The 19170-nt window shown below is 46.5% G+C and overlaps 2 protein-coding genes across 2 annotated transcripts in view; both read left to right on the top strand.

The window, feature by feature from the left end:
• The window catches only part of LOC103512410, a 29834-nt gene that overhangs the window by 1553 nt on the left and 9111 nt on the right, over positions 1–19170 (top strand). The window contains exons 3-6 of the mRNA XM_026825878.1: positions 56–1520; positions 2987–4994; positions 5125–5624; positions 17722–18829. Coding sequence (XP_026681679.1) covers positions 56–1520; positions 2987–4994; positions 5125–5624; positions 17722–18829 — 5081 coding nt within the window. The remainder of the gene's footprint in view (positions 1–55; positions 1521–2986; positions 4995–5124; positions 5625–17721; positions 18830–19170) is intronic.
• Positions 14307–17627, top strand: LOC113468749. Its single transcript, XM_026825883.1, has 4 exons — positions 14307–14377; positions 14799–15010; positions 16762–16865; positions 17217–17627. Exons 1-4 carry the CDS (start codon positions 14308–14310, stop codon positions 17299–17301), a joined length of 471 nt encoding a protein of 156 aa, XP_026681684.1. The 5' UTR covers position 14307; the 3' UTR covers positions 17302–17627.

Raw genomic sequence — 19170 nt, 5'->3', positions numbered from 1 at the left:
CGAAGAAGAAGGTGAAGAATCGGAGATAGAAATCATTTCGTCCGACGAAGAAGAAGAAGAAGAAGAAGAAGACCAAACAGTACCCGAATCGCTGAACGATCGGCCGAGAAGGGACCAATCGTATATGTCGGATGGGGAAGCGAATTTGTCGGAAATACCGGTCAACTATAGTCGGCTGGAAGGATATGAGATGGATACTGAAGAGAAAGATCCGCTTTCGCAGACCCGACTGGAACGGAGTGGACAGATGGAGGAGTTAGAAGATGAAAGAAAAGAAGCTAAAGTTGTGGATGAAGGTAAAACAGCTGTGGCCAATACATCCTTAAATAAAACCAGTGGCAATGTAGACAGCAGTAAAGAAGGGGCTGAAAGTATAGATAAACTAGACAATATCAATGCAACCATAAAAGACAGTGAAAGTATTGGCAATGTAGAAACTGCCAATACAACTATGAAAGACACTCAATCCGTAGAAACCGCAGAAAAGGAGACTAACAAAGAACAAAATATCGATGCCAGTGAGGATGTAGAGATGGCAAATGCTCCAAACAAAGCTAGTCCCTTGAAAGAACTAGCTACAGAAGTTGACACAAGCAAACCCAATGAAACAACTACATCAGCAAATGTACCGAATACGACTGCATCAATAACAGCAGATGTGAATGAGAAGAAACAACTGCCCAAACCTCACGAAGAAGAAGAGTCCATGGAAGTCAGCCACACGGAAAACCTCGATGAGAAAATGGAGTTTTCAGAAAAATCTATCAGAACCTTCACGAAACTCGAAGAAGTAACTCCTGAAAGGTCTGTTCAAACGGTATTTGGCCGTTCTACGCCCCAAAGAGAGCCCGAAGTGTCCATCAGAGGGCTAGTCAGTACTCCTAACTATTCTAGTGATAAACGACAGTCTAGTCCCTTTGGAAAAGCCGATCTAAGCATCCACTTCAGCGAACCTTTGAACACTTCTTCAGTTGAAGCAGTCAATGTATTGCGAACATTAGGCGCCAAAGTCACTCCTTGTGTGGAGCCGATTGAGAATGATTTCTTCGCCTATGACGACGAGTGTGATTCAGCGGATAATGCGGTTTCCCGGCTTGCCAACGATGCAACTGATAAAACGTTTACCACCGATGAAAGAAAAACAGTTGGACCGAATGATATTGGTGTACCTGCAAATGTGGTTATACCAAAAGAATATCTCGTTTCTACTAATGTAGAAGGAAATACCGTTTCTGTGGTTGTACCAAATGAAGATTCTACTTCTGCAAAAGTTGAACTTGATGCTAATACCTTCAATCAATATGATGCTAAACTTTCAACTTTAAGATCCGTTCGTATGGAATCGCACGCGAAAAAAACAACCAATGTACTCGCCCATCCTGACGTTCAATCTGAAAACGCAAGTCACCAAAGTGCTGTCCTAGCCGACTTGCCAAGTCAGAATGAAAGCCGCGTTGATGTCGATGAACCCAAAACGGCTTCAAAATTGGAAGCTGCCACCCCAGAAAATGAGGGCAAAGGCATTTGGCCGTTCTACGCCCCAAAGAGAGCCCGAAGTGTCCATCAGAGGGCTAGTCAGTACTCCTAACTATTCTAGTGATAAACGACAGTCTAGTCCCTTTGGAAAAGCCGATCTAAGCATCCACTTCAGCGAACCTTTGAACACTTCTTCAGTTGAAGCAGTCAATGTATTGCGAACATTAGGCGCCAAAGTCACTCCTTGTGTGGAGCCGATTGAGAATGATTTCTTCGCCTATGACGACGAGTGTGATTCAGCGGATAATGCGGTTTCCCGGCTTGCCAACGATGCAACTGATAAAACGTTTACCACCGATGAAAGAAAAACAGTTGGACCGAATGATATTGGTGTACCTGCAAATGTGGTTATACCAAAAGAATATCTCGTTTCTACTAATGTAGAAGGAAATACCGTTTCTGTGGTTGTACCAAATGAAGATTCTACTTCTGCAAAAGTGGTTGAACTTGATGCTAATACCTTCAATCAATATGATGCTAAACTTTCAACTTTAAGATCCGTTCGTATGGAATCGCACGCGAAAAAAACAACCAATGTACTCGCCCATCCTGACGTTCAATCTGAAAACGCAAGTCACCAAAGTGCTGTCCTAGCCGACTTGCCAAGTCAGAATGAAAGCCGCGTTGATGTCGATGAACCCAAAACGGCTTCAAAATTGGAAGCTGCCACCCCATCACCAAAGTGCTGTCCTAGCCGACTTGCCAAGTCAGAATGAAAGCCGCGTTGATGTCGATGAACGCAAAACGGCTTCAAAATTGGAAACTGTCAGCGCGGAAAATGAGGGCAAAGGTGACGAGAAACCCGAAGTTCAAAGCATTGAGAAACATGAGGTTAATGAGGCTGAGGATATTTGCAATCGAAAAACGAGTACAAATTTTTGTCGATGGTGGGATTCGAACCCGGGACCTTCTGTATGGCAAGCAAGCGCGTTACCAGTGGACCAACCGTGCCCCCTGTGAATATAAATTACAAAGGTAGCTGTGCCAGCCTAGTTAGCTTGGAGGGTAGCGTGCCTGCCTTGTAAGCGCTAGGTCGCGGGTTCGATTCCCGTCTGGGGCGAACTTGAGCCTAAACAGATGAGGTTTGTTCTCGGAACGGCTGGCATTCTCAGTTTCTCCTCTCGTGTCCTCTCTTCGATCATGGAACGATAAGAACTCCGCTGTTACCATTTCTACTAATCTTTTTCCTCGCCCTTTCCCGTTTTCGTCAGCCTTTCAATCAGCCCTAACTAGGGTTACAGTTTCTACTAATGAAGTTATTAAAATACGAGAGACCTCATCTGATGATCTTATTTGAAACTAGCTGAATTCTAGTTCATCCCGAGGCATGGCCATCACCAAAGTGCTGTCCTAGCCGACTTGCCAAGTCAGAATGAAAGCCGCGTTGATGTCGATGAACGCAAAACGGCTTCAAAATTGGAAGCTGTCAGCCCGGAAAATGAGGGCAAAGGCGACGAGAAACCCGAAGTTCAAAGCATTGAGAAACATGAGGTTAATGAGGCTGAGGAAAATGACTTGAAGAACGTTGTACAAATCAATGAGGTCAAAAAGTCTGATCGACTCCCGAGTCCAAAAAAATCCGACATCAAAAGCCCCCGCAAGTCCCTGCTCCTCAGAAGAACCTTTGAACAAACCGTGTTCCTACCCGACAGTGACTCCGAGTTCGAAGTCACCCCGCCAGTCAAAGACCTGAGCGAGAGTAGCTTATCCTTGGTGCTCCCGGATCAGAGTGTGGACAGTCCAATGAGCAAGTCCCTGATGAGCCACAAGTTTAAGGACCAGACGGTTTTCCTGCCTTATAGTGACTCGGAAGGCGAAACGTCGATTGTAGACAATGTTAATGTGTTCCAAATGAGTAGTCAGGTTGATAGAAGCATAGGGGAATTTGTAGACGAGAAATCAATGGATAAAACTCAAGCCGAGATTGTCAACAAGAGTATAGGGCTTCTAAACAACAAGAGTATAGGGCTTCTAAATGAAAAGTCACCTAAAGGACCTAACACTATGTCACCTAATAAAGAAAAACTTGGAACTATGGAGAAATCCCCTAAAGAAACTTCATCTGGGAACAAAGCGAACTTGGAAAAACTCTCTGGTAGTCTAAACAAAACGAATAAAATGGACACAAGCGTCCACTCTGACAGCGAAACTGCCAAAAACGTTTCCTTTATGAACAGCAGACTGTTTGATAGCATTAACGATACGATCGAGAAAGGGGATGACCTAATTGAGGAAAACCTTGAAAAAAGTCTAACGGTGAGAAAAACGGATGTAGCGAAAACTCGAACAACGTCAACCGATGAAGAAACAAACGCAGAAGCGGTGGCCACAACCGCTGGTAAAGTCGAACATGAAATGGAATTTGAGGAATCAAGCGGTGGAAAGATTGTACATGAAGAGATGGAGGTGGATGATGAAGATAGCAACGCTCTGGTTATCAATGAAAACTATCAAGACTCAGAAGACAAACCTGAAGTTGAGGAAACGCCTATGGAAATGGAAGTCATTAATGATGTAGTACCAGAAACGGTTGATAACGAAAAACAATTGGAAGTATCTGAAAAGATTACAGAGCAAAGTGCACCCGTGACGACAGCAAAAGTGGTGGAAACAGCAAAAGTTATGGAAGATAAAGAACGTCTAGATAGTGAATCCAAGACAGTATCTAAAGTTATCACTCGTGATGTAGATTGTGAATCCAAGGGCGTATATAAAGAAGTTCCCTGTAAAACTAGTCCAGTGACCAAAGAACTGAAAGAAAAGGGTGACGAAGCAGTACCTTGTGAAACAAAGGAAGTAGGTAACATAGAACGTAACGAGCCTGAAGGATTGTCCAGAGAATCAAAAGAACCTCTTAGTAAAACTGAAGAAATACCTGCAGGTTCCAATGATTCTAAGAAAGAGGTCGAAGAATCACCTAATGAATCCACTAAGACTGGATCAAATGCACAGAAAAAGTCACCAAAGGCGTCCGATGAATCTAGTGCAACCACCGAATCCAGCAGTGAACCCATCGCTACCAACACTAGACGTTCCATCCGCCTCCGTACACCACTCAAAACTAACGAGAAACCTAGCACACAGAAAACACCACCTGAAGCCAAAACCGCCACCGTGGTGACCCCAGGAAAAACCGCTGCGAAAAGTGACACGCAAAAATCTGGCCGCAAAGGCCGTACACAAGCCACACCATTGGTCAAGGAAGTTCTTCAGAAAAACGAGATGACGCCTGTGAAAGTTTCCACTGGGGAGGAATTGACCCCTCTGCGGAGGTCTGCGAGGAAGGCTACCGCTACCGCCGTCGATGGAGGAACCCCTAGCACCCCAACTCAGACAGGCAGAGCGCTCCGACGCCGCACACCTTCTCTGTCTTCCGAGACCTCGAATTTAGACGGGCGAGAGGAGCTCATCACGCGGTACCCCCTGAGAAACCGCACTCCGTCTGTCTGCTCGGACACCTCCGTCTTAGAAGACGAAGGTACGCCGGTGAGGCGAGGGCAAACGCGAGACCTCGAATTTAGACGGGCGAGAGGAGCTCATCACGCGGTACCCCCTGAGAAACCGCACTCCGTCTGTCTGCTCGGACACCTCCGTGTTAGAAGACGAAGGTACGCCGGTGAGGCGAGGGCAAACGCCTGGCCCGCGGACTCGCACGCCGAGTTTTGATTTGGACGGCACGCCGAAGCGGACACCGGCGAAATCCCAGTCCGCCCGAGTAGCCACGCCGAAATCGACCCGGGCTACGCGCGCGCTGGCCGGCGCGAAGCTCCCGGAGGAATTTTCCGACAGCGAAGATGAAGACGACAAGCGGTCGTGGCAACACGAGAGAACCCAAATGACGGACTTCAATCTAGACAGTGACGAGGAGGATATGTTCGATATTGATATGAATGAAACCAAACTGATTGTGCCCGAGTTTCCGAAGACATCTGGTGCGGAAAAACACGAAGAACGAGAGGAGCCGAGCGAGGGATCGGCAGACATCGGCTCAAAGTCAACCGAAGGCAGTGCCACAGGGAGTTCAAAAGCTACCGATGTTGCGACAGGGAGTGCGAAAAATCCCGAGTCAGAAAAGGACGTTGATAAAGCCCGTCGTATGGGGTTACTTCTTTCTCTGCTATCCATGGCTAACTTCTCGTACGTTTTATTTTCATTCCAGCTATGATGTAGTGGGACGAGCACCAATTAGAAGTGAGCTCAGTGTTATCAAGGAGGTATCATCAGAGTCGTCATTCCAATCCGCTGATGATTCACTTGATGAGTAAGTAAATAGATCTCATCTAATCAGGAGGACGTGGGTTCAATCCCGGTCGAGGTGTATAATTTTATAATCAACACTAGCCGAAACCCGTCGCTTCGTTCCAGATTTCTGCTAGTAAATCCTCAAGGCATGGCCGTTTATGTCACTCATTCATTTAGTGGTCTTGCTCGGCGTAGCTTAACAAAAACGAACCCGAAAATAGCCTATAACCTTCACGAGGGTGCAAGCAATAAGTTGACAAAGTTTCATAGCAATCGGATGATCGGTTTGGCCAGGCATAAAGTTCGAACAAACAAACACACATACATTCATTTTTATATATTAGATTGTTTGAAAAATTGACCACAATAATGATACTGCTGGTGTAAAGGAATAGGAATTCGAGAAGCATAAATAAGCACTATTATTATCATCTTCGGATTTCTCTGTAAAATTTTCAACTCCTCCATAGCCCGTTGTTTATCACACTAGGTGGTCCCGGGTTCGATTCCTGGAAGGTTACTATAACCATAACAGATAGGTACGAGTATACAACCGAAATGAAGGGGACTTCACAATCATTAGGCCAGCCACTCAGTATTTGCGGTGAACGACATTTGTGACAAGCATTCATGCATAATTCTTAAACGGTGTTGAGAATAAAATTTAATACCTCGACCGGGATTGAACCCAAGTCCTCCTGATTACCAGGCGAGCGTCATGACCACCACGCTACCGACGCAGTTTTATAGAGTTGATAGTTCAGCTGGAAGGTTACTATAACCATAGCAGATAGGTACGAGTATACAACCGAAATAAAGGGGACTTCACAATCATTAGGCCAGCCACTCAGTATCGGGTAGACCTGACAGGTACACCTGATCAGGTTCGCTTGTCAGGTCTGTCTGATATCTGATAAGCACACATCCGCTTTCGCAGACCCGACTGGAACGGAGTGGACAGATGGAGGAGTTAGAAGATGAAAGAAAAGAAGCTAAAGTTGTGGATGAAGGTGAAACAGCTGTGGCCCATACATCCTTAAATAAAACTACCAGTGGCAATGTAGACAGCAGTAAAGAAGGGGCTGAATGTGTAGATAAACTAGACAATATCAATGCAACCATAAAAGACAGTGAAAGTATTGGCAATGTAGAAACTGCCAATACAACTATGAAAGACACTCAATCCGTAGAAACCGCAGAAAAGGAGACAAACAAAGAACAAAATATCGATGCCAGTGAGGATGTAGAGGCCATCAATACCACTCAACAAATCAATACTACTCCACAATCCATCAATACCACTCAACACTCCATCAATACCACTCAACAATCTAACACCAGCATTTCCAGGCATTCCACCCCTCTGAATGACGTCAGCAAAACATCGTCCATGTACTCGTGTGACGTCACGACCACGTCGTCGGTATTTGGTGACGTCACTAGTTCTCGTGATGTCAGCACTGCGTCGTTTGATAAAATTCCATACCTCGGCTGGGATCGAACCCACGCCCTCCTGATTACCAGGCGAGCGTCTTGACCACTACGCCACCGGGGCAGATTAGATCGTTGTTCGTGACCATTTATTTTTGCATTGATATTTTCAGATGATCAAAGTAGAAAGCGAGGTCCGGACACCTCTGTATCTCTCCTGGAGAACTCTACCAAGCGAGGTCGCTACGCGTTCGATTTCAGCTTCGATCCCGTCCCGACCCTGTCCGGAGACGGTCGAGAAGAGGATGGTAAAGAAGGTGGAGTTCAGGAGCAGGAGGCTTCGCCTAAGAAATCCAAGAAAGGTTCGTTTGTTTGTATGTACCAAATTGGTACGGTCGCGTCCTTGGACTAGCTGCTGGATTTTTGGGCTGTGTGGTTGACCCACGGCCCACGCCACGTCTTCCTCCCAGTCTGCCATTATGCTCACCCCCTGACACCAGTAGGCATATGGTTGGAAATATCCCCAAAACGGATATGGTTGGAAATATCCGTTTTGGGGTCCCGATTTTGAAAATTCGGACCGATTGCAATACTTTCTCATTATTAGTAAGTAAAGCTTCGCTTCGCTATACTTTAGTAATAGAAAGTGAAAAAGTTTTGGGAACCAACTGGTTAATATTGTTATTGTTTCGGTTTCACAGGATCTCGCTCTCTCCTCACCGCAGACAGTCCTGAATCTAGCCCCCGGCGTGTCTCCCCTCGTCAGCATGCCTCCACCAAGGTCAACGCCCTCGCCCCCACCACCACTCCGAAGTCTACTCGGCAATCAACCCGAGTCCAGTCGAACATTGCCGAGGAGAAAGAATTCCGAGTCCAGTCGAACATTGAAGCCGAGACCTCCCGAGTTGAAGCCGAGAAACAGTCCCAAGCTCAGTCGACCATTCCCAATGAAGCGGAAAGAGAAGTTGAACCCGAGACATCCCGAGTCCAGTCGAACTTTGAAGGCGAGAGATCCCGAGATCAGTCGAACCTTTCCGATGAAGCCGAGAAATCCCGAGTTCAGTCGAGAAGTTGAACCCGAGACATCCCGAGTCCAGTCGGACTTTGAAGGCGAGAGATCCCGAGATCAGTCGAACCTTTCCGATGAAGCCGAAAAATCCCGAGTTCAGTTGAACATTGCCGAGGGAGAAGCCACGCCCTCCCGTCGAGTCACACGCAGTCGTAAAACCTCGGGTTCCTCCGTGGACTCAAGCCCCGCCCCCCGACGGTCCACTCGGCGAAGCTCGTTATCGCTCGGATCTGAGAGTGACCTGAAGCGAGGCCTACGGAGCTCTTCGCAAGCCCCGCCCCCCGACGGTCCACTCGGCGAAGCTCGTTATCGCTCGGATCTGAGAGTGACCTGAAGCGAGGCCTACGGAGCTCTTCCGTGACATCACAATCTTCTCAGGAATCGGAACCCGCGCGTGACGCGAATTCGGTGGAAAAACCTCGGGTTCCTCCGTGGACTCAAGCCCCGCCCCCCGACGGTCCACTCGGCGAAGCTCGTTATCGCTCGGATCTGAGAGTGACCCGAAGCGAGGCCTACGAAGCTCTTCCGTGACGTCACAATCTTCTCAGGGATCGGAACCCGCGCGTGACGCGAATTCGGTTGAAGCGGTGAAGAGTCAAACGCCGAGGAAATCCCTGCGAAAGGCGGTTTCTAGTGATGTTTCGGCTGTTACAGCGGAAGAAACGCATCCATCGAATCTATCTTCTGAACCATCGGTGGAAGCGATTGAAGCTCAAACGCCGGGCCGGAAATCTCTACGAAAGGCAGCCTCTAGTGTTGATGTTTCGACCCCTGCGGGTGTTACAGCTTCGCCCCGTAGGAGTCGCCGACTTTCGGCCTCGGAAGAAGATGCCCCCCCTCGTCGAAACCTGAGAAGCTCTTCTGTCTCCTCCCTTTCTTCTGTGGAGAGTGAGGGCGTTGGGAAAACGCCCCGAAAGATGGCCACCCGACGATCGACTTCCAAGTTGCAGCCGATTAGCGAGGTGGAAGGGACGAACACGGGTGTGGTGGCCGGGAGTGGTACGCCTGACATATCTGTTGAGAGGCGTTCTACTATACGTGAGGCGGAATCTACAGCGAGAGATGCTGTGGAAAGTTATTCTACAGAGCCTGAAACTGAGACTAAAGATGCTGTGGAATATCTTTCTACCGAACCTGAAACTAATTCCGGACGTGAGAGCGTGGAAAATTACACAGTAAGAGATGCTGCTAAAACTCATTCCACAGTTGAAGAAACATCTGCAGATCATTCTACAGTAAGAGATACAGCTGAAACTCATTCCACAGTAGAAGGCACCTCTGCTAATCATTCCACAGTACCTGAGACCTATGCTCAGTCTGCTGAACACACCTATTCTGAGAAGGTTGACTTGGAGACTGAACAAACCAGTTCAGGGAGCTACCACACTTTGTCGAATGTACCAACGCAGTACCTATCCCAAGAATCCGACAATAATCAAATATTTGAAGATATTTCCCAGCGATGCTACGTACCTACTAGAGAACACATTGAAACGGTCCGGTCGGAAAATCAAGAGACAGCATTCAATCAAGAGACGATATCCAATCGAGAGACTACATCCAATCAAGAGACTACATTCAATCAAGTTGCGACTGAAGAGCACATCGAAGACGAGCCCATGGAAGTGTGTGACGACCCCAGCCCTCAGAAGGTCCACCAAACTGGACCTATCCACCAAAGCAACTAAAATCAAGAGACAGCATTCAATCAAGAGACGATATCCAATCGAGAGACTACATCCAATCAAGAGACTACATTCAATCAAGTTGCGACCGAAGAGCCCATCGAAGACGAGCCCATGGAAGTGTGTGACGACCCCAGCCCTCAGAAGGTCCACCAAACTGGACCTATCCACCAAACCGGACCTATCCACCAAACCGGACCTATCCACCAAAGCAACCCACCTACTGAGGCAAATACTACGCCACCTATAGACACAATCCAAATCAAGTCCATTCTGGACTCCGTGAATATGGATGATATAGTGAAGATTGCCAATGCTCAGAAGGGTTTGGCTCAGTCGCCAGCTCAGACAGCGGAAAACGCCAGCTTCTTTGGGCCGAATTCGGGATCTTTGTTTGGCACGGGGTCAACACCTTTTGGAGCGGCTTCGACAGCCTCTTTTAGAACTGGCGCTACAGCCTCTTTTGGGACTGGTACTACAGCCCCTTTTGGGACTAGTACAACAGCCTCTTTTGGAACGGCTTCAACAGCATTTGGCACACCAACAACAGCCCCAGGTCAACACCTTTTGGAGCGGCTTCGACAGCCTCTTTTAGAACTGGCGCTACAGCCTCTTTTGGGACTGGTACTACAGCCCCTTTTGGAACTAGTACTACGGCCTCTTTTGGTACTGGCACAACAGCCTCTTTTGGGACTAGTACAACAGCCTCTTTTGGAACGGCTTCAACAGCATTTGGCACACCAACAACAGCCCCATTTGGCACACCCACAGCCCCTTTTGGGACAGGCTCTCTATTCGGCGCCAACCCCCTGTTTGGCACGACCACCAAGCCGTTCGTCAGCCCTGCTGGGGTGCCGACTACGGCGTCCCTCTCTTGGGACTTCTCGCCCAAGGTCAACCAAAGCCTGAAGAAGGAGGGTCAGACCCCAGAGGCAAAACAGCCTACGGCTTTCGATCAAACCCCACAGGCAAACCAATCTCAGGCACTCGAACCTCAATCAGTTGAACAACCTAGTGAACCTCAGCCTGGTTGTGAAGGGCAAGAGACACCCGCGGAACAAACCACCGAGTCAGCCAACCAAGTGAACGTATCGCTGCCCTTGTTCAAAATTGAAGCGGTGAAATCGATTTCGAACGAATCGTACATGCGAAGTGGAAACGCTCAAGCGGATGAAACGGTGTCGGAAAACGTTCAAAATTGAAGCGGTGAAATCGATTTCGAACGAATCGTACATGCGAAGTGGAAACGCTCAAGCGGATGAAACGGTGTCGGAAAACGTGGGTTTCGCCAACGTAACCATCGATCAAACCAACGCAACCTTCGTGAAGGAATCTCCTAACGCTGAAATGAAAGCGTCAGAGGCTAAAGTGTCTCAAAGTCTTAAAACGGAACCAAACGAGGCTGAGTCTGAGGGGAAGAGCCTCGATAAAACCATAGATTTAGACTCGTCGGGCGTCACAGATCAGCCAAGTACGAACACAATCCATCTGGACTCGTCGAAGGAAAGGTCTTTTAAGGACGAAGAAAATGAAGGTGAAGAAGAAAATAGGTCTTTTAAGGATGAAGAAAAAGAAGATGGAGAAGAGGATGAAGAGAAATATGAAGATGAAGAAGAGGAAAACGATGAAAATGAAGATGAAAAATATGACTCCAACGAAGACTCACTGTCCCAATCAACAAGCTACTCCTCAGGGTCTAACTCCCAACAGTCACAAAAGTCCCAACCGGGCGAAAAAACTAACCGTGGGCAAACAAAACGCCAGGAAGACTCAGATTCCGACATTGTCATTATCGACAGCGAAGACGAAGCCCCACCACCGCCAACCAAACGCCAAGAGCCGAACAGTGACACGGAAGAAGAAAGCGAGGAAGAAGAAGAGGAGGAGGATTACGATGAAGAAGTATCCGAGGAAGAAGGGTCGAACGAGGAGAATTTCGATGGCGACGCCTAATGAAGACAAAGTTGAAAAAGTCGCGGAACAAAAAGTAACCGAAGACACAGTCAAACAGTCCGAACAAAACACATCGCCAACTAACAAGAAAGCCAAAACCGCCTCCGATACCACTCAAAAATCAGACAATTTTACCAGAAAAGAGCTTGAAGATGCCAAAACGGACAGTGATGCTACCAAAACGAAACGCGTTTCCAAGGCAGCCTCCAAGATGGAACCTATAGAGGAAGTCAAAAAGGATAAGGAAGACGCAGGCTCTGAGGGCAAGGCAGACAAAGGAAGAGCTGAGAAAGGAACTAAAGCAAGTGGCGACGAAACGGAACACAAAGGAATGATGGCGACGAAGAAGGAGGAGGAAATGAAGGAGAGGAATATGAAGAGGATGATGATGAAGACGGTGACGGAACGTTTGAAGAAGAAGAAGGAGAAGAGGAAGAGGAAAACGACGTTGGAGAGGGCGATTACGGTGTTCAAAGAAGCTCGAACGGTCAAGAACAAGATATAGATGAGGAACAAGATGGAATGGAAGACGAAGAAGAAGGTGAAGAATCGGAGATAGAAATCATTTCGTCCGACAAACCTAATGAAGACAAAGTTGAAAAAGTCGCGGAACAAAAAGTAACCGAAGACACAGTCAAACAGTCCGAACAAAACACATCGCCAATTAACAAGAAAGCCAAAACCGCCTCCAATACCACTCAAAAATCAGATGATTTTACCAGAAAAGAGCTTGAAGATGCCAAAACGGACAGTGATGCTACCAAAACGAAACGCGTTTCCAAGGCAGCCTCCAAGATGGAACCTATAGAGGAAGTCAAAAAGGATAAGGAAGACGCAGGCTCTGAGGACAAGGCAGACAAAGGAAGAGCTGAGAAAGGAACTAAAGCAAGTGGCGACGAAACGGAACACAAAGGAACAACTGACGAAAAAGGAACAGATCATAAAGAAACTACCGTCAAAGGAACCGATAATAAAGACCATAAAATAAAAGACAGTGAAAGTATTGGCAATGTAGAAACTGCCAATACAACTATGAAAGACACTCAATCCGTAGAAACCGCAGAAAAGGAGACTAACAAAGAACAAAATATCGATGCCAGTGAGGATGTAGAGATGGCAAATGCTCCAAACAAAGCTAGTCCCTTGAAAGAACTAGCTACAGAAGTTGACACAAGCAAACCCAATGAAACAACTACATCAGCAAATGTACCAATTACGACTGCATCAATAACAGCAGATGTGAATGAGAAGAAACAACTCCAAACAAAGCTAGTCCCTTGAAAGAACTAGCTACAGAAGTTGACACAAGCAAACCCAATGAAACAACTACATCAGCAAATGTACCAAATACGACTGCATCAATAACAGCAGATGTGAATGAGAAGAAACAACAGCCCAAACCTCACGAAGAAGAAGAGTCCATGGAAGTCAGCCACACGGAAAACCTCGATGAGAAAATGGAGTTTTCAGAAAAATCTATCAGAACCTTCACGAAACTCGAAGAAGTAACTCCTGAAAGGTCTGTTCAAACGGTATTTGGCCGTTCTACGCCCCAAAGAGAGCCCGAAGTGTCCATCAGAGGGCTAGTCAGTACTCCTAACTATTCTAGTGATAAACGACAGTCTAGTCCCTTTGGAAAATCCAAAGAGAGCCCGAAGTGTCCATCAGAGGGCTAGTCAGTACTCCTAACTATTCTAGTGATAAACGACAGTCTAGTCCCTTTGGAAAAGACAAAGGAATAACTGACGAAAAAGGAACAGATCATAAAGAAACTACCGACAAAGGAATCGATAACAAAGAAACTACCGTCAAAGGAACCGATAATAAAGACCATAAAGAAACTACCGATAAAGAAACCACCCACAAAAGAAGCGAAAATAAAGACGACAAAGAAACCTCTAAAGCAGGTAGCGATAAACTCGAAGAATTCGACAAAGGACCAATCAAAACCGCCTTGAGTCGGCGCGCCTCCCGTGCCCTAGCGGCAGCTCGTAAAAGCTCGCGTATGTTGGATTCTACCGCTAGCTCAACCAGCGCTAGTGGTGCTAGGGATAGTGTGTATAAGCAGATCCTGCTGAATTCAGTAAAGACGGAGACTGTGTCCAATATGATGAACAAGATGAGGAGCTTGCGGGGCCAGAGAGTGTCCCGAACTAAGGCTGGAGGGAAAGAGGAGGAAGGTGAGTTTGTTTATGTATTTATTTATTTTTTAGGCTTACAGGTCCAGGGTTCGATTCCCGGCGAGGTCGAAGTTTTTTCAGCTCTGTGTTTGGAGTTCGTAAAACAGGATAGGAGAAAGCCATCCTTCTGCAGAACCTCGGGTAGGAATCGAACCCGCGTTCTAGCACTTATAAAGGAAACGCGCTCCCTTCAAAGCAAACTAGAAATATGATGAACAAGATGAGGAGCTTGCGGGGCCAGAGAGTGTCCCGAGCTAAGGCTGGAGGGAAAGAGGAGGAAGGTGAGTTTGTTTGTGTATTTATTTATTTGGCTTACAGGTTCGATTCCCGGCGAGGTCGAAGTTTTTTCGGCTCTGTGTTTGGAGTTCGTAAAGCAGGATAGGAGAAAGCCAACCTTCTGCAGAACCTCGGGCAGGAATCGAACCCGCGTTCTAGCACTTATAAAGGAAACGCGCTCCCTTCAAAGCAAACTAGGCTGGTTATCAATAAATAATTTTGAAACATCTTCCTTATTTTTGTTTCTTGTCAGTTTTAGAGGTTTGTTCTCGGAACGACTGGCTTTCTTCCAGCCTGTCTTTCCTTGCCTCTTCGCTTTCGGGACGATAAGACCTCCATTGTTATCAGTTCCCTCTATGAAATCTCTTCAAAAATAATAATAATAATGGATTTATCTAATATTAACTTTGTATTGTTTTGAAACAGGTCAAGAAGAAGAGGAAATCCAAGAGTCCCGCCCGAAGACGTCTCGAACCCCCGCCCCGCCGATTGTCAAGACATGGCCGCTGAGAAATCGCCGCCTCTCAGCCTCTTCGGACGCCAATAGTTCCAGAGCCTCGGTATCTCCTTCGGATAAGGAAGACGAGGCTAATACTAGTCGTAGAGTTTCCAATGTTAAGCGAAGACGAGAGCAAAATGTAAGTACCTACTAGGGTTGCCAGACGTCCCGTATTTCCCGGGACGTCCCGTATTTTGGGCACTTTTCAAAATGTCCCGTACGGGACACGCGTGTCCCGTATTTTCCCCAGTTTCACCATCTCCTCCGGTAATTAATCTTTACCAATGTAACAAATTAAAATTTTCCAAAAATATGAGAAGTGAATAATTTTTAATTTCTAATTTCATTAATAAATCTGAAGAAAAAACAGTTGATTTTAAAATTCTTGGATAGGCATGGATGTAAAAGAATGTGCCTTGAAGTAATGCGAAACCGGTGCCGAGGTACAATCTTGGAGAAAAAAAAGTCTCCTCTTCTCTTTTGTCTAATTTCACTCCTTTCCCCCACAGTTCTCTCCTCTCCGAGAGCACGATCTGGTCGTACATCATTCAGCTGACCGGGGCACTGCGTGTGATTCACTCATCGGGTCTAGCCTGTCGCTGTCTGGACCCGTCCAAAGTCCTACTGACCGGCCTGAGCAAGTCTCGGCTTAGACTGAGCGGGGTGTGTGTGTCCGATGTACTCACGTTCGATCCGTCGCAGAGCAACCCGCACAGTATGATAGCCGCCTACCAGGTCAGTGGTACTGGGTTCGATCCCTTAAAAAAAAACGATGAGTGTTCCACCGCCGTTTTTATTTTGTAGCAATGGAACAACTGCTACATTAGACGCATGTGGCCTGTGTCGTAGCATGTCCATCCCGTAGTATGCCTCTCATCAGATGGGCGAGAAGAGACACAATACTTCCCATTTAGGTGCTGGGTCAACACGAGAACACCAGAAAGTAACCCGTTGAAATATTTGCAATCGAAAAACGAGTACAAATTTTTGTCGATGGTGGGATTCGAACCCGGGACCCTCTGCATGGCAAGCAAGCGCGTTACCAGTGGACCAACCGTGCCCCCTGTGAATGTAAATTACAAAGGTAGCTGTGCCAGCCTAGTTAACTTTGCAGGGTAGCGCTTGTGCTTGTAAGCGCTAGGTCGCGGGTTCGATTCCCGTCCGGGGCGAACTTGAGCCTAAACAGATGAGGTTTGTTCTCGGAACGGCTGGCATTCTCAGTGTCTCCTATCGTGTCCTCTCTTCGATTATGGAACGATAAGAACTCCGCTGTTACCATTTCTACTAATCTTTCTCCTCGCCCTTTCCCGTTTTCGTCAGCCTTTCAATCAGCCCTGACTAGGGTTACAGTTTCTACTAATGAAGTTATTAAAATAAGAGAGACCTCATCTGATGATCTTATTTGAAATATTCTCTACATTTCAGGATTCTCCCGTCCCTGCGTCAACCAATGAGATCACGAATAAGAGAAGAGGTACCAGAAACCAACTGTCCACGCTAGCCAATAAATCAACCCGTTCTAGAACCATGTAAGTTTCTCCTCCTTTCTCCCTCCCTCTCCATAATTTTTCCCCTTCTTTCCTTCTTCTTTTCTGCCTTTATCCCCCTTTTTTTCCGTCGTTTTTATGGAAGGGAAATTAGATTAGAAAACCATGGACCTTCCGCTAGAAGGCTAGAACTATGTAAGTTTCTCTTTTCTCTTCCTCCCTTTTTAAAGTTCTTTCCTTCCCTCCCTCGTCTTTGATAGAGGGAACTGTTACTGCCAAGGTCTTACGAACCTTACCTGTTTGGGATATAATCCGCCCCGGGCGGGAATTGAACGCACGATGTAGCACTTACAAGGCTAACACGCTTCAAGCTAACTTATTTGAAATATTCTCTACATTTCAGGATTCTCCGGTCCCTGCGTCAACCAATGAGATCACGAATAAGAGAAGAGGTACCAGAAACCAACTGTCCACGCTAGCCAATAAAACAACCCGTTCTAGAACCATGTAAGTTTCTCCTCCTTTCTCCCTCCCTCTCCATAATTTTCCCCCTTCTTTCCTTCTTCTTTTCTGCCTTTATCTCTCTTTTTTCCGTCGTTTTTATGGAAGGGAAATTAGATTAGAAAACCATGGACCTTCCCTTTTCTCTTCCTCCCTTTTTAAAGTTCTTTCCTTACCTCCCTCTTCTTTGATAGAGGGAACTGTTACTGCCAAGGTCTTACGAATCTTACCTCTTTGGGATATAATCCGCCCCGGGGGGGAATTGAACGCATGGCGTAGCACTTACAAGGCTAACACGCTTCAAGCTAACTAGGCTGGCTATTTAACATTGAGATATATTTTTTTTTTTTCTTTTAGGATGGACAACACCATTGATGAAGAGGACCAAGAAGAGGTAGAAGAACAGCAGGCTTCCAGAGCGAAGAAACCAAAACGGAAATGAATTCCCGTAACTCCAATCTTGGGAATAAATTGCGGGAAATGACCGTCCCACAGAACTGGAGGGTCAAATCTGTACCTTGATGGATCAAAGTTGGTATTATAATGTGATAAATTTGGAATAAATGTGGATAAAATCTGGGTAATTGTTCAAAAGTCACGTCAATGGAAAATTTGTACAAAAGGAGCTGTCAGAAATGAGAAGTGACCAGTGTTATTATAGGGTTAGGTTAAACACAAAAAGGAGCTTTCTTTCTTTTTAATTGTCGTGGATTATGAATAATTGCCGAAATCTGTAGGTACTACAGTGTCTCGAAATAGTGGGTCAGATTTTCAGCTCGTAAAAGCTCGCGTATGTTGGATTCTACCGCTAGCTCAACCAGCGCTAGTGGTGCTAGGGATAGTGTGTATAAGCAGATCCTGTCCCGTCGTATCAAGAGGAAGAGCAAGATTTTCCACAAGGATAACAGCAAGACTGGAACGCCCACGAAGCGAATGCGACTACGCCCGAGCTCCTTGGCGAAGATACCCGAAGAGAAAGACACCGAAACTAATGTCAAAGCAAACGCCAAACCTGCAAAACCCAATGAAACCCGTCGTATCAAGAGGAAGAGCAAGATTTTCCACAAGGATAACAGCAAGACTGGAACGCCCACGAAGCGAATGCGACTACGCCCGAGTTCCTTGGCGAAGATACCCGAAGAGAAAGACACCGAAACTAATGTCAAAGCAAACGCCAAACCTGCAAAACCTAATGAAGACAAAGTTGAAAAAGTCGCGGAACAAAAAGTAACCGAAGACACAGTCAAACAGTCCGAACAAAACACATCGCCAACTAACAAGAAAGCCAAAACCGCCTCCAATACCACTCAAAAATCAGACGATTTTACCAGAAAAGAGCCTGAAGATGCCAAAACGGACAGTGATGCTACCAAAACGAAACGCGTTTCCAAGGCAGCCTCCAAGATGGAACCTGTAGAGGAAGTCAAAAAGGATAAGGAAGACGCAGGCTCTGAGGACAAGGCAGACAAAGGAAGAGCTGAGAAAGGAACTAAAGCAAGTGGCGACGAAACGGAACACAAAGGAACAACTGACGAAAAAGGAACAGATCATAAAGAAACTACCGACAAAGGAATCGATAACAAAGAAACTACCGTCAAAGGAACCGATAATAAAGACCATAAAGAAACTACCGATAAAGAAACCACCCACAAAAGAAGCGAAAATAAAGACGACAAAGAAACCTCTAAAGCAGGTAGCGATAAACTCGAAGAATTCGACAAAGGACCAATCAAAACCGCCTTGAGTCGGCGTGCCTCCCGCGCCCTAGCGGCAGCTCGTAAAAGCTCGCGTATGTTGGATTCTACCGCTAGCTCAACCAGCGCTAGTGGTGCTAGGGATAGTGTGTATAAGCAGATCCTGCTGAATTCAGTAAAGACGGAGACTGTGTCCAATATGATGAACAAGATGAGGAGCTTGCGGGGCCAGAGAGTGTCCCGAACTAAGGCTGGAGGGAAAGAGGAGGAAGGTGAGTTTGTTTATGTATTTATTTATTTTTTAGGCTTACAGGTCCAGTCGATTCCCGGCGAGGTCGAAGTTTTTTCGGCTCTGTGTTTGGAGTTCGTAAAGCAGGATAGGAGAAAGCCAACCTTCTGCAGAACCTCGGGCAGGAATCGAACCCGCGTTCTAGCACTTATAAAGGAAACGCGCTCCCTTCAAAGCAAACTAGGCTGGTTATCAATAAATAATTTTGAAACATCTTCCTTATTTTTGTTTCTTGTCAGTTTTAGAGGTTTGTTCTCGGAACGACTGGCTTTCTTCCAGCCTGTCTTTCCTTGCCTCTTCGCTTTCGGGACGATAAGACCTCCATTGT

The sequence above is a fragment of the Diaphorina citri genome, unplaced genomic scaffold, assembly GCF_000475195.1.
Source record: "Diaphorina citri unplaced genomic scaffold, Diaci psyllid genome assembly version 1.1 scaffold834, whole genome shotgun sequence".
Taxonomy (NCBI): Eukaryota; Metazoa; Arthropoda; class Insecta; order Hemiptera; family Psyllidae; genus Diaphorina; species Diaphorina citri.
Note: the sequence above shows the minus strand (reverse complement) of the source record. Positions and strands in the feature narration are given on the sequence as shown.

Coding starts and splice junctions, on each gene's coding strand:
- LOC113468749 (XM_026825883.1), top strand. CDS start 14,308: ATGAACAAGATGAGGAGCTTGCGGGGCCAGAGAGTGTCCCGAGCTAAG. Junction 15,011..16,761: donor AGCGAAGACGAGAGCAAAAT/GTAAGTACCTAC, acceptor TCTACATTTCAG/GATTCTCCGGTCCCTGCGTC. Junction 16,866..17,216: donor ACAACCCGTTCTAGAACCAT/GTAAGTTTCTCC, acceptor TTTTTCTTTTAG/GATGGACAACACCATTGATG.